The 15,355-nt window shown below is 37.3% G+C and overlaps 1 protein-coding gene across 2 annotated transcripts in view; it reads right to left on the reverse strand.

Moving 5' to 3' along the window:
• Positions 1–15,355, reverse strand: part of LOC109415477 (homeobox protein aristaless) — a 295,050-nt gene that overhangs the window by 60,980 nt on the left and 218,715 nt on the right. For both annotated transcript variants that reach the window (XM_019699753.3, XM_019692779.3), the window contains exon 3: positions 4,646–4,691. In XM_019699753.3, coding sequence (XP_019555298.3) covers positions 4,646–4,691 — 46 coding nt within the window. The remainder of the gene's footprint in view (positions 1–4,645; positions 4,692–15,355) is intronic.

Here is a 15,355-nt window from a genome sequence, read left to right on the forward strand (position 1 = left end):
TGATGTTTGCCGAATAGACAGTAAGGGAATAGAGAAGATCGCACTGAATAATTGTAAGAAACCCAATCTGAATTCTTATTGGAATTGAACTAGTAAATTAATGAATTTCAGCTTTAGCTTATCCACGAAATCAGGACTTTCGATCTGCTGAAAGAAGTCAGTCTCCGATCTTACACCTTACCCTTCGGCAACAAACACAATAAATAAAACTTGTAATAAAATCTCTGAAGGAACCCCAAGAGATATTTCCAACAGAAGCGTAGGAAAAATTTCCAAACATATTCCCTGAAGAAATTTCTCAAGGAATTCCTGGAGGAATACTGCAAAGAATTTCCAGAGGAACCATTGTAGAATTATTAGAGAAAATTTTAGAAGAATTTCTGAAAAACTCCATGGAAGAACTTAGAAGAAATTCCTTACTGATTTTCCTGCAGAAATCTCTAAAATTCTAAAGAAAGCTCTGTAGATATTTTTGGAAGGATTCTTAAAAAAATTAGAAGCAATCCGACCAGGAATTTCTGAAAGAATCTCTGCAGAATGACGCAATCTCGAATGAATCTCTAGAGGAAAATCTGAAGAAATCGCAGGGATATTCTTGGAGGATTCCCAGGAGGAATTTCCGAAGAACTTCCTGGAGAAATGCCAGTAAAACTTCTCGGAAAACCCTTGGTGGGATTGTGATGATGATGAACCTGGGCGTGTTAGTGGAATATCTGTAAGTAAAAGAAAATCGCGGGAAATGTTTTACCCGATGATCTTTAATTTGGTGTGATTCCTAGAAAAGCATGATTAGGAAAATTCCTAAAGAAATTCTCGAATGTAATTCTTTGAGGTTTTCATGAAAGTATTTCTGGAGCAATCTGTGAAAGTATTTCCGGAGGAATTCTTAGAGAAATGCGTAGATAAGCTTCTGTAAGCATACCTAGTAAACACTCTTGAGGTATTTCTAAAGGAATTTCTGCAGATATTCCTTGGAAATATATCAAAATAAATCCCTAAAGAATCCATGGAGAAATTCATAAAGTTATCATTAGAAGGAAAGTTGGAGATATTTCTGAGAAAACACATAAAGGCAAATCTGGAGAAAATTTTGAAAAAAAAATCTCTGGATGAATTTCTGCATGAATTATTATTACTTTCTGTGAATAATGCAAAATTCTATAGAGAAAATTCTGCAAGCATTTTCTAGATAAATTTCTGAAAAAATCTCTAGAGCAATTTCTGAACAAATATTTATTGAACTTCGACAAGAAATACCTATACAAATAGATATATTAAACGGATATTTCTGGAGAAAATTTTTGGGGAATAAAACATAAAATACAATACAATATTTTTTGAAGGAAGATTTGGACAAATTTATAGAGGAATCTCATAAAACAATTCGGATGGAATTTCCAGGAATATTTTAAATTGAATATTGTGAATACGCGGAAGTTTTTCTAATGAAATTCTTGAAGAAATTTCTGGAAGAATCCTGATCTTTGATTTTCAGAAGGAATCGCTGAAAGCATGTCTGAAGAAACCCATGGATGACTCCGTGAAAAAAAAACACTAATTAGATATCATCGGAAGAACTTAGGAAGGGATTCCCAAAAAAGCTCTATTCTATGTAAGTTATCCTAAAAGAAAAAAATAAAGAAATTCCAGAAGTAACTCCTGAAAAAATCACGAAATAAACCCTGAAAGAACATTCTGGACGGAATCTCGGGAGGAGCTGCTTGAAAAAAAAGAAAAACAAAAATAAACATTAGGCAAACTGCGAAGAAAAACACAGGATACATAAAAGGAGGAACTCCGGGAGAAATTCAGGGTAAAACCCAAGAAGGAATCATGGAAGGAGTTTCGTGAAGAAATCTTGGAGATTCTAGCAAATTCAAAAATGCATATCTGAAGTCAATCTTAATCCTTGAATGAGTGCACCATCGGAATACTCAGGGATTCTTTGAATTCCGTACGTTTTAATTCAAAGTTGTTAATACGTATTCCATACCTTTCAAGCTTCCGTAAGGTTTCAACACTTTCGTCGGCATCAAATCATTAGGCGCTGTCCATGAACTACGTAGACTCATTTTGGGCAACCTCAGACCACTCCCCCCCCCCCTTCCCCTCCGTAGACTTTTGTTCATACAAAATTTTAAAAATTTTGTATGGAGCGTAGACTTTGGCCAGACCCCCCGTCCCCCCCTAAGAGTCTACGTAGTTTATGGATAGGCCCTTACTACGCCACCCATATTACCAAAAGTTTTATTCCTATAACAATATAGCTTTATGGTAGCTTAGGAGATAGAGGTATTAAAGTGGGTCAACGTTGTATGGAGAAACTTTAAACTTTATCGTATCAACCCGGAACGAAGCTTTATAAAACTATTTTAGCGTCCAAAACAACTGTGCAAAATTTGGAAGCGATTGGTTGCGTCCCCGTATTCCGCATTGCGATTGAAATTTGTATGGAATTTAGTATGGGAAAACGAACTTTTTTTTGCATTTTACTCCTAAGTTGAATTCTTTTGTCTAATATCATGTAACAAATGACGTTAAAGTATAGCCTAGGATATGCCGAAAAACTTTGTCGAAGACCGCAAAGTGATCCGACGCTTATGAAAAAAGTTATTCGCATGGTAACTTAGGCCAAAAATTGAGATTTTATTATTGATGTTATTCCTTTACATGTTAAATGTTAAGCACCACCGGGCAATGTGTACGTTATAACTTTTTTTACAAGTGTCGGATCACTTTGCGGTCTTCGGCAAAGTTTTTCGGCATATTCTTATACTTCAACCTCATTAGTTAGATCGTTTCGGAGGAAAAATTTCAGTTTATGAGAAAAATGCAAAAAAGCACGTTTTCCTATATGTACTAAATTCCATACAAATTTCAATCGCAATACGGGGAATCAACCAATCGCTCCCAAATTTTGCACAGTTGTTTTGGACGCAAAAAGGAATCGAAAAAGCTTTGTTCCGAAAAATCGACTTTGTTGACTCAGTCTATTGAGGCATGTTCACGGGATACTTAACGATGCTTCTGTGAAGCATGTTCAACAGCTTGCAAGCTTAAACTAATTATCGATGTTTGCGGCTTAAGGTTGAAGGATTCGTCATTGATATTACCGTCATCATTGGAATTTCGAAAGCAGTTTTCTCGTGCAAAACACAATTATTCGTTTTGAAAATGTATTCACTGTATTCCAGATGGAGAATGCAATACAGTGAATACATTTTTAATAAAAACGTTAATGTTTTGAATGAGAAAACTGCTTTCAAAATTTCATTGATGACGGTGACATCAATGACGAATCCTTCAACCTTAACCAGCCGAGTGGAAGTTTTACTTAACTCCAAAAGCTAGACTTTACAATTACTGGCCTGAGTGAGAAATGGAAAAATTGGACTTGAATTTGTGAAAAATTTACTCGACCTATCGATGAGATTCGAACTCACGACTCCCACCCACTAGACAGGCGCGTTACCATTACACCATCTCGTGGTGTAATGATAACGCGCCTATCTAGTGGGAAGGAGTCAAGAGTTCGAATCTCACCGAGAGGACGAGTAACTTCTTCACAAATTCCACTCTATTTTTTCCTGCTGTCAAGCTGTTTAAGGCTCAAGCATCCATCATTCTTATCTTGCCTTGTCCAGCATATAAGGATCGTGAGTTCAAATCTCACCTGAGCTGGGATTTTTTTTCCTAATGTTACCAATAATTAACTCATCTGTACATATGTATGTTAAGTTTCATTAAAATCAATTTTCCAGAAATAGATGGACAGTTTTTTTTTTGTTGTTGTTGTGACAGTAAAAATGTATTCAACGTATTCAAGTGAAACACAGTGAATGTATGTATTTTATAACAAAAAAACATTAGATTTGATTGAAAAAAAAAACTGCTTTCGAAAACTTGATGATAACGATGAGTTTAATGACGAATTGTTCCACGTGAAGTGGCTCAAGCTAACTTGACCAGAACTTCGAACAGTAGTAGCTTCACAAGTTAAGTATAGCCACTTGAAAATTGAACTGATTAAAAGACTATCCTTCAATTGTCCAATTAGCTCCTAAAGTACCCTCTTCCTCGAACTCCTGGTTCCTTGAGCAGTAGCAACCTCTGGAGCTTACTGTTCAAGATTTGTAGTTAATACTATTATACCAAACACGTCCTTTATTGCAGAATATTGAATAATTTAATTAGCGTAGTAAACTTGTTCATACGAGAACTTGAAGATGTGAGTACATACAACACTACGAAAAAAAACAAAATTACTCGTGACGTAAATTTATTGCACAGGACGTAAACAATTTAATGGCGTAAATATATAGGTCTTCTGACTTAATAATACATCATTCTTGTAAAATTTAGTTCAATAATACGTAAACAATTTCTGAATTGTGCATCATTACGTTTCATATGACTAAATATTCAGTCTAATGTGACAGAAAATTACGTCACTTGGGCGTTTAAATTTACGTCATATGTGTTGCTTGAATATGTGCATCCACAGTGACGGAAATTTACATGATTTTTTCTAAGTGTGTAGTATTAACCTCCAAATATGTTGAAGACGTAAATTAAATACTATTAAAGACCAATCCTTGAGCTATGATTCTTTGCAATGTAAATAATAGAAAAAATAGTTTCTTACCTGTATCCGCGCTTCGGTCAGTCCAATTTTCATAGCTAGCTCCTCCCTGAAAAACAAGATAGAAGCAAAAAAAAAATCCTAGTGTCAGATCATCCGGATATTGCTTACACTTCTTAATTTTCAAACAACTATAATTCCAACCCATAAAACAATTTGACGACTTTGGACGATGAATCGCAGCCAGCCATCAACCGCAATCAATGATCGCCATCTGTCGAACGAAGTCCATAAAACACACCGATCCTAGAATGGACCTCAAAAAATCAACCACAACAGCGGATTGGGTTGTCAGACGCACCCTGTCTCCCGTACGCACGGTCCCAAGTCGTAAATCCATTAGCGAGAGAGCAGTGACCAATTATAAATTCAAAACTAATAAATTTGCCTAATGAGATGAGCCCAGCCGTAAATTCATCATCGCACACAGGAGAACAGTTAGTTCCGCTCCTCTCTCTCTCGCACTCTCATTCTCTTGCCGTATCTCATTCTTGGCGCTGCTTGAGACAGAGAGGAACAAAAGCCGAAAATGACATTATCACTTTATTAAAAAATGATTTCTTCGGTGGACCCTTTTCTCAACTTTCGCGGGCGGGAGGACGCGGGTCGTAAAGTTGGAGATTTTTCCACTCTCTCGCGCGTGAGAGAGAGAAACAAAAGACGTTAAATTATGAATATTAAATTAAATGATGGAATTTATTGGACCTGGGTAGTTTGGTTTGGGCGGCTTATGGTATTTTTTTCGCCGTCGGATTCGGTTTTCTAATTTTGCGGACAGAAAACAAAAAAAAAACGCGCTTGTCGTGTTTGGCTGATTATTTATATTCGCTCGGAAATCCCGTAATCCTTTTACGGGTCTTTGGGTTGAGGAGTGGTTTTTGGAGTTTTATGTTTGTTTTAATTTTCACGCATCTGGGCATTAAATTGAAAATGGCGGGCGTTGTCGAGACGGGTAAAAGCAGCGATTTTTTTTTTCTGTTAATCCAGTCAACCGGTTAACCGGTTATAAAATATCGTGACTTGTAGAAATAGATTCGAGGAAGGTTGACCGGTGACCGTAGAAACATCTTCGACCCAACCCGTCATATATTTTACCATAATTTCGAAATTATTAATTGACGGTCTAGGAAAAGAACACCACTAACGAAAATAATCAAAAATGCAAACCTAAAACCCCCCTTTATCCTGATCGATGATGTGACTTGTCCGGCAAAATAAACAGCCCCAGGCCACATAACCCGACCGGGAATTAAGCACCGAATTACTATTATCAAAACGCTCATAACCACACCGCACGGTGTGTTGAAACACGATTATTATCGCACTTTCATGAACCTAAAATATTTTTTCGTTATAAGTTAGCCTTAGCTGTATATATTAAGATTCTGGAGGTTAAAAAATCTTTCATCGGGGAAAATTAAAATAAATTCGATTTTAGTAGTTTACCACTTTTCTCATATAATTATGGTATTACGAAAATCTGTTAAACTTAAACTCTGCTAGAAAGAGTCCCCTTTCTAATAATAAATTTGAAACCATTTAGAGAGAAACGAATGCAAAAGTCTTTACAACGAGTTTAAATTTGTTTGGCATTCGCTTCATGTGTCCAGCCCACTACAGTCTGCCGAAAGTCATAAATCATAAAAGTCTGCATTCCTTCCAAATGTCTGGTACATATATATATATATTTATAATGAAGGAAAACAAATACTTACCATTAGTGCGACTCATACATTTGAGGAAACACCATACACCTATGACTCATACCATTTGCAGCACACACTCTTTATGTGCTAATTTGCCTGAAATGACGTCATCAAAACTTCAAACGCACAAATCTTAAGAAGCAAGCTTCACACAACAGTGCATTGTATTATTCTGTTCTTGCTCACTTGTAATAAGGTTAAAATAAGAAGATCAGGTGCGTTGGTTATGTTTACGAAGAGATTTGTGCCCTCGAAATCGTGAGTAGATGCCAAAGTCGGCCATTGTGGCGGCCATTTTGGGATTCTTACAAGTCTGTCGTTAAGGTAAGCATATGTAATCTTTTTCTTTTTATTTTGAAATCAATCAATGTTTTTTTGAAACACTTTTAGATATGATGATGATAAACCTGGACATGTTGGCGGAATACATGTGCGTTAAAAGAATATCGGATTAAGTACGAGACACTGAAGATGATCTAACAGTTGAGGTCGAAATGCGTATCTGTCAAAGAATGCAAAATGGTAGTGCAATTAAACGGAACAGTCCTCAGCTCCATTTTCTTTTTACTTAGTTTTGGATACGTTCATGTTGAATATGTTCATTGTTGTTTATGATGAGAACAAATTTAACTAAATTTACAGATAAAATAAAAATTGAAAATGTAGAACAAGATTAAGCAAACATCAATGTTCGGGAAATGTCATGAAATATGTATAAAAACAACAAACAGTGATGTGCAAAGTGAGGCAAGATTGGCGCAATTTGAGATTTCAATACAACTTTTATTAGTTATTTTATGCTACATTTCGGAATCATTGGATAGATTTTGATTGCTAAATAGTTATAACACATAGAAGCCGGTAGGAAGGTATCGAGTGTACGGGTGACTTTTTAAATCAATTCTAATGGATAGTTCCCACTTCGTAAATAGAGTGCAGTGGTTTTTCAGTTTAATGACTAGTCGTTTTAATCACTATTCCTTTTTATTTCGTTTTTATCACGCTCTGCAAGGACAAGTGACATTTCATCCCATACTAAATCTGTTGTCAAGCTCACTTTGCAAAAAAGAAGGAATTTTACTTGGAAAAAGAAGCATTTTTTTGCAGTCATAACATTGAAACCATTCAAATGCATAAAGTTTTTATCAATACCAAATTGTCTTAGAAAATAAAACTACAGATAACCCGGACGAACATAGAAAAAAATCACTACACGAGACTACTATTGCAAATTGATGTTTCCAATATAGGGTAACGGTCGAATTTTGGACCCCTAGAGGACATTAGTTTGAATTTAAGCCAAACTCAAACAGATTCAGAGGGTGTTACACATAATGATGATGTTAGTATGACCGTAAAAGTCTCCATTGTCCGTTGAAAATACCCACAAGGTCGTTTCTGGCTGAAAATTGGATGAAATTAACTGAATTTTGAAGCATCAGTTTTCACTGTTTTGGACACCCCAATGTATTTTGGACCCTCTTAAGTATATATTTTGGATATCCGTTGCTTAAACCCGCTTGAAACGATTTTCTAAGAATCTGCCACTTGAATATGCTGGATCACATCCTAATTACTTGATTAACAAAGGCTGATTAGATGAACTTTGCGAATTTAATGCGCTAGAATGATAAACGTTTTTGTTTACATCTGCAAGTTTTCCCAGCATCACATTCTCTCTTCGTAAACATGTTGCGACACTCGCACGGATGACGAGATTAACAAAAAATAATTTCAAGGCAAATAATGATATTTTCAGTGAGGAAATGATTGCTGCTCTTGCATAACAATCTAGTTTAGCGAATGATTCTAAAAATTCAAGTCATCTCTTTATTAAATCTGTGTAATTTATGAAAATACGACCCAGAGGGTCCAAAATATATGGGGGTCCAAATTATATTGGTTACCCTATATTAGGCTTATACTATAAGATGTCATTCACATTGACATATATTAAGCATGCGTTTCATTCGGTAAGGTAAATTCTAAATAAGAATTATGTTTTGAAAGAAAGATGTTTTGAAAAAGATTTCAATATCATTTGCATAATTATCCTTGACCAAATGATTGTTTGATGTTATGACATTCAAACTGCTTATGATTAGATAATATCACGTTAACCCGCTGTTTCATCTTACTCCACCCGATTCAACTTGCCCCGGTGTACCTTATTTTAAACCGAATGTTGAATAATTATTTTTGTATGCATTAACATAATATGACAACGCCAATCTAATGTATTTTGTGTCAACTTTTTGTTATTTGAGACTCAAGAACCCACTTAACCCTAAAGGTATCAATTTATAAGTAACAAGGAGATAAGTCATTGAAAATTTTAAGATTTTGTATATACGGAAGTTCTCAACAGATCAGAGGCTGAACTTTTACAAATAAGTCACGCACACTCAGTATAGTCGACTCACACTTTTTAGCAAATATCCATGTGGATGTGGTTTGACATGCAAACTATGTGCAACAAATACCCGCCATTTCAGGCAAATTAGTTCATGAAGGGTATTTGCTGCAAATGGTATGAGTCACAGGTGTATGGTGTTTCCTCAAATGTATGATTTGCACTAATGGGAAGTATTTGTTTACCTCCTTTACAAATATATATGTGCCAGACAAATGGAAGGAATATAGACTTTAATGATTTTTGACTTTCGGCAGACTGCAGTGGGCTGGAAACATGAAACGAACGCCAAACAACTTTAAACTCGTTGTAAAGACTTTTGCATTCGTTTCTCTATAAATGGTTACAAATTTATTATTTGAAAGGGGACTCTTTCTAGCAGAGTTTAAGTTTAACAGATTTTCGTAATACCATAATTATATGAGAAAAGTGGTAAACTACTAAAATCGAATTTATTTTAATTTTCCCCGATGAAAGATTTTTTAACCTCCAGAATCTTAATACATACAGCTAAGGCTAACTTATAACGAAAAAATATTTTAGGTTCATGAAAGTGCGATAATAATCCTGTTTCAACACACCGTGCACCGCGACGAGCAGCGCAGCGCAGACACGTTTCATGACATGAGAAATTGTCTCTTTCGATCGGGCACATAGCACATTGCAAATTGCAAAGTAAAAAAAAACAGACACACAGTGACCACAAAGGTCGTCCCTTTTCCGACACTTTAGCAACCGTTTCAATGTGTCGTCTGCTGTCTACTATGGTGGCAGTGGCTGTGGTAATAACTATTGTCAACGGAGCATAAAATTGCGCCCTTGCCTCCGTATACGTATAGTGGCTAAAACGTTGGACAATGTCAAGCTCTCATGTTGGTAGAATCGTTTGAGAAACATACATTTATTAATAATGTAGTGGCTTTGGTTTACCGACGCTGTATGGAAGAGCGTGTCAGTTCTATGAGCAAAATAATTGGGTTTACTTTGAAAACTTATTTTAGTGAATTATGGTAATTGTATGAACTGTTTTCTTATTCAGCAAATTTGTTGTTCATGTCAAATTCGATATAAGATTTCTCAGACATCTCTGCATTATCAAATCACATCTTGAAGTGGATTATCCTTAATAGAGAATCTAAATGGGCTTCGTGGCCGAGCGGTTAGCGGCGTCAGTCGTTTAGGTATCTCGTAAGCCTCGGAGTGTGGGTTCGACTCCCGCTCCAGTCGGGGAAAACTTTTCGTCAAACGGAAAATTTTCCACTGGGCCACTGGGTGTTATATGTGTTGTCCGTTGTCAAATGTTAGTAATGTTCAGTCTGTAGAGGCCGCAAGGTCGAAGACGGTGGAATCTATGACAAAAGGTCGAAAGACATAAGGTCGAAGGACAAAAGGTCGAAGGACAAAAGGTCGAATGGACAAAAGGTCGAATGGACAAAAGGTCGAACGGACAAAAGGTCGAATGGACAAAAGGTCGAAGGGACAAAAGGTCGAATGGACAAAAGGTCGAATGGGACAGAAGGTCGAATGGACAAAAGGTCGAATGGACAAAAGGTCGAATGGACAAAAGGTCGAATAGAACAAAAGGTATAATTGACAGTAGACAATTTGGAAGACATGATAAAGTGGTCAGTATTTGCTAGTCTAGCGATAGCTAGACCCACTTTCAAGTTGCGGCGGCTGATTTGCTGCGTAGAACGAATGTAATTTGTACATCATTTTTACGACGCGACTGATGTGCAGCGAAAATGATGTGATATCACAAGAATTTTTTTGCTGTGTATTTATGAAAGTTAAATGTGCTCCTAGAAAGAATAGCCTATGGGTAGCAGAAGGATGAATAATATATTAAAATATTGTCATTTGAAATTCCAATCATTACAGCGATTTAAAAAAGTTAAACAATCTATTAATTAGAGTAGAACAAATCTCTGGGTACTATACACAGCAAAAAAATTCTTGTGATATCACATCATTTTCGCTGCACATCAGTCGCGTCGTAAAAATTATGTACAAATTACATTCGTTCTAAGCAGCAAATCAGCCGCCGCAACTTGAAAGTGGGTCTAGCTATCGCTAGAACCGGAACGATTGATGAATCATATATAAGTAATATATTGGCATGGATTCGTACACTGATCCGTTGATTGTGAGGCGTATCCCTTACCTCTCGGCTGTTTCACCGAGTTGGGAGGTAGATGATAAATACGATACTGCTTCTGAGTATATGCTGGAATGGGTTTGTTGACACTTTCCGTTGCCAACCAGGGTGTTCATGGTGAGTGTGATAAATGTTGGAAAACGATGTGACCGAATGAAATTACGTTCAAAAATGGATACATCGCCAAAAATTACGCGCATGGATATTACAAAATTATTTGCTGTGTATGAGCAAACAAAACGAAATAATTTACGTTAGGTTGGGAGGTATGGCTTTCAATCTTTGAAGGAATAACTTATGAAAGCTTAAGAATCCGTTTTTGAGTTATTCTTGCAAAGACTGAACTCCCTACATAATCATCAACAGTCGAAATTCTATGAAATTATTTGTACTTATACAGTGTAATTTGTCGGAACTACCTATAAATCCAAGAGGAGATGATCACTAATCACAAGTAGTAATTGTTTCTGCAGTATAGATAGGAAGAACAGCTATTGAATTAACACGTACGTCCCCAACCCCCATTTCGACGAAAATTTCAAAATTCAAATGGCTGGTTCTCAGTAATTTTTCAACGGATTTTAAAATTTTTTGCACCAATCGATCACAAATTCCTTCTAGTTTTCAGAACCGGAGTCCACTTTACGGAAGCGGTCATGGTTCCGGAATTATTCCGGGGAGTCGTGGGGTAACCTCCTTATTACTCGTGGTGGCCACATTGTAACGTTAGCTAAAACCTCACATGCAGCATATCAATCTTCATGATTTTGGAAAACAGGAACTCTAGAAGGTATTTCGAGACTTTCTGGACATATTTGCCACTATCGGAGATACTCCGGGAACTTGGTGCCCCCAGGGAAGTGGCCAGTTTATGTTTTTTTTCTGAACCCTGTCTTGCGACATATCATTCTTCATGATTTTGCAAAACAAAAACTCTAGAATGCATTTCGATACTTTCTGGACATATTGGCCACTATCGGAAATACTCCGGGAACCTGGTGTCCCCGGGGAAGTGGCCAGTTCGTGATTTTTTTCTGAACCCTGTATTGCGACATGTCATTCTTCATGATTTTGCAAAACAAGAACTCTAGAATGCATTTGGAGACTTTCTGGACATATTGGCCACTATTGGAGATACTCCGGGAACCTGGTGTCCCCGGGGAAGTGGCCAGTTCGTGATTTTTTTCTGAACCCTGTCTTGCGACACATCATTCTTCATGATTTTGCAAAACAAAAACTCTAGAATGCACTTCAAGACTTTTTGGACATATTGGCCACTATCTGAGATACACCGGGAACTTGGTGCCCCCAGGGAAGTGGGCAGTTCATGTTTTTTTCTGAACCCTGTATTGCGACATATCATTCTTCATGATTTTGCAAAACAAGAACTCTAGAATGCATTTCGAGACTTTCTGGACATATTGGCCACTATTGGAGATACTCCGGGAACCTGGTGTCCCCGGGGAAGTGGCCAGTTCGTGATTTTTTTCTGAGCCCTGTCTTGCGACACAGCATTCTTCATGATTTTGCAAAACAAAAACTCTAGAATGCATTTCGATACTTTCTGGACATATTGGTCACTATCGGAGATACTTCGGGAACTTGGTGCCCCCGGGGAAGTGGCCAGTTCGTGATTTTTTTCTGAACCCTGTATTGCGACATATCATTCTTCATGATTTTGCAAAACAAGAACTCTAGAATGCATTTCGAGACTTTCTGGACATATTGGCCACTATTGGAGATACTCCGGGAACCTGGTGCCCCCGGGGAAGTGGCCAGTTCGTGATTTTTTTCTGAACCCTGTCTTGCGACACATCATTCTTCATGATTTTGCAAAACAAAAACTCTAGAATGCACTTCAAGATTTTCTGGACATATTGGCCACTATCTGAGATACACCGGGAACCTGGTGTCCCCGGGGAAGTGGCCAGTTCGTGATTTTTTTCTGAACCCTGTCTTGCGACATATCATTCTTCATGATTTTGCAAAACAAAAACTCTAGAATGCATTTCGATACTTTCTGGACATATTGGCCACTATCGGAGATACTTCGGGAACTTGGTGCCCCCGGGGAAGTGGCCAGTTCATGATTTTTCCTGAATCCTGTCTTGCGACATATCATTCTTGATGATTTTGCAAAACAAGAACTCTAGAATGTATTTAGAGACTTTCTGGACGTATTGGCCACTATCAGAGGGACTCCGGGGATCTGGTGCCCCCGGGGAAGAGGCCAGTTAATGTTTTTTTTTCTGAACCCTGTCTTGCGACATATCATTCTTCATGATTTTGCAAAACAAGAACTCTGGAAGGTATTGCGACACTTTCTGGACATATTGGCCACTATCGGAGGTATTCCGGGAACCTAGTGCCTCCGGAGAAGTGGCCAGTTCGTGTATTTTGTGTGTCGTGCCACAGAATTGACTTTTGCATATCTTGACCACTATCAAGGTATTCCAGGATCCTGGTGCCCCGGGGAAGTGGCCTGTTTATGATTATTTCTGAAGCCAGTCTGGCGACATTTCAATAGAAGACATTTGGAGACTTTTTGGATATACTGGCCACCAGCAGAGGTACTCCGAGAACCTGGCTCCCCCGGGGAAACCGCCAGTTCGTGATTTTTTTTTTGAACCCGGTCTTGCAACATTTCAATCTTCATAATTTGGCATAATAGGAACTCTAGAAGACATTTTGGAAATATTGGCCACTATCAGAGTTACTTCTGGAACTTGGTTGCCCGATGAAGTGGCCAATTTTTGATTCCCTCTGAAGCCTGTTTTGCGACATACATATCAATCTTCTTGATTTTGCAAAACAAGAACTGTAAGAAACTTTTGGAGACTTTTTGGATATACAGGCCACTATCAGAGGTGCTCAGAGAACCTGATTATTCCAAGGAAGCCACCAGTTCGTGATTTTGAAAACGGTCTTGCAACATTTCAATCGTCATAATATTGCAAAACAAGAACTCTAGAAGATATTTCAGGTATTTTTGTCATGTAAGCCACAATCAGAAGATACTTCGAGATACTTGTATGACCCCGGTTTTATGACATATCAATTTTTATCATTTTGCAAAACAACAACTGTTTGGACATATTGACCAGTCCTTCAGGAACCTGTTTTCTGATAAGAGGCCAATTTGTGAAAATTTTCTTATCCTTGTTTTTCGACACATCAATATTCATAATTTTCCTCCTCAAGCGGTTTACAGATAACACGAATAATTCCTTAGAGAAAAGGTTTGTGGGATCATCTCGTTGGATTTCGCTCGATTATGTTCAGAATTTGTACGGAGTATATTTTTAGGGGTTCTTCAAAGAGTTTATCTTAGGAATCCTTATGAAATTCTTCCAAGCAGTTCCTCAGACTACTTCCAGAAGTGATTTCACGATACTTCGACGAATGGGATACTTACATGTAGTTTCTTGATATTTCCAGATATCCATATCCAGATATCCATTTCCAGATATCCAGATTTCTAGATATTATCCAAAATTACTTTTTTGTTTTCCCTACTGGGTTTCTCTCTGGGATTCCTCCAAGGATTAGGTTATTTTTTGGATTTCGGTGTGAAATTCTTATTTGGACACCTAAAATAATGTTTGATGACTGTGAATTTTGCGAGTACTGCTTCTAGGGTTGACCCAGGTGCCAATTTTAAAATTCTTCCACCAGGAATTGATATTTTTTTTTTTTCGAAGTACGAACTCTGGGTTTTACTTTCTGAAATTGCTCCAGGAGTTCCTTCTGAAATTCACCCAGATTATTATTTGGATATTCCTATAAGAGTTCCTCCGGCGTTTTCTTCAAAAGCTCCTATGATAATTGTTCCAGGATTTTTTCTTCAATAATTCCTTTTGAAATTTCTCCATGAGTTCCCACAGAACTTCTGCTTGGGATTTTTTCATAAAAAAATAAAAACGTTCCTACCACATATCACTTTATGATTTTGTAAAACAAGAACTCTTGACCACTATTAGAGGTTCTTCGAGAACCTCGTGCGACATCAATCTTCATGATTTTACAAAACAGAATAATTTGGTCATATTGGTCACTGCCAGAGGTACATCAGCAACCTTATTCCCTTGGGGAAGTGGACTGTTTGTGTTTTTTTTTTCTGAACAAATATAGGGTCAGGGATTTTTGTAGGAGTTTCCCGGGAATACGTCCAGAACTTTTTCTTGACGTTTTATGTGATGTGAAATTTGCAAAACAAGAACTCTAGAAGACCTCTTCTATGAATCGCAGATGGATCTTCAAAATGGATAGAATTTCATTTTTTATGAAAAAATCCCAAGCAGAAATTCTGTGGGAACTCATGGAGAAATTTCAAAACGAATTATTGAAGAAAAAAATCCTGGAACAATTATCATAGGAGCTGTTGAAGAAAACGCCGGAGGAACTCTTATAGGAATATCCAAATAATAATCTGGGTG

The sequence above is a fragment of the Aedes albopictus genome, chromosome 2 (genome assembly GCF_035046485.1).
Source record: "Aedes albopictus strain Foshan chromosome 2, AalbF5, whole genome shotgun sequence".
Taxonomy (NCBI): Eukaryota; Metazoa; Arthropoda; class Insecta; order Diptera; family Culicidae; genus Aedes; species Aedes albopictus.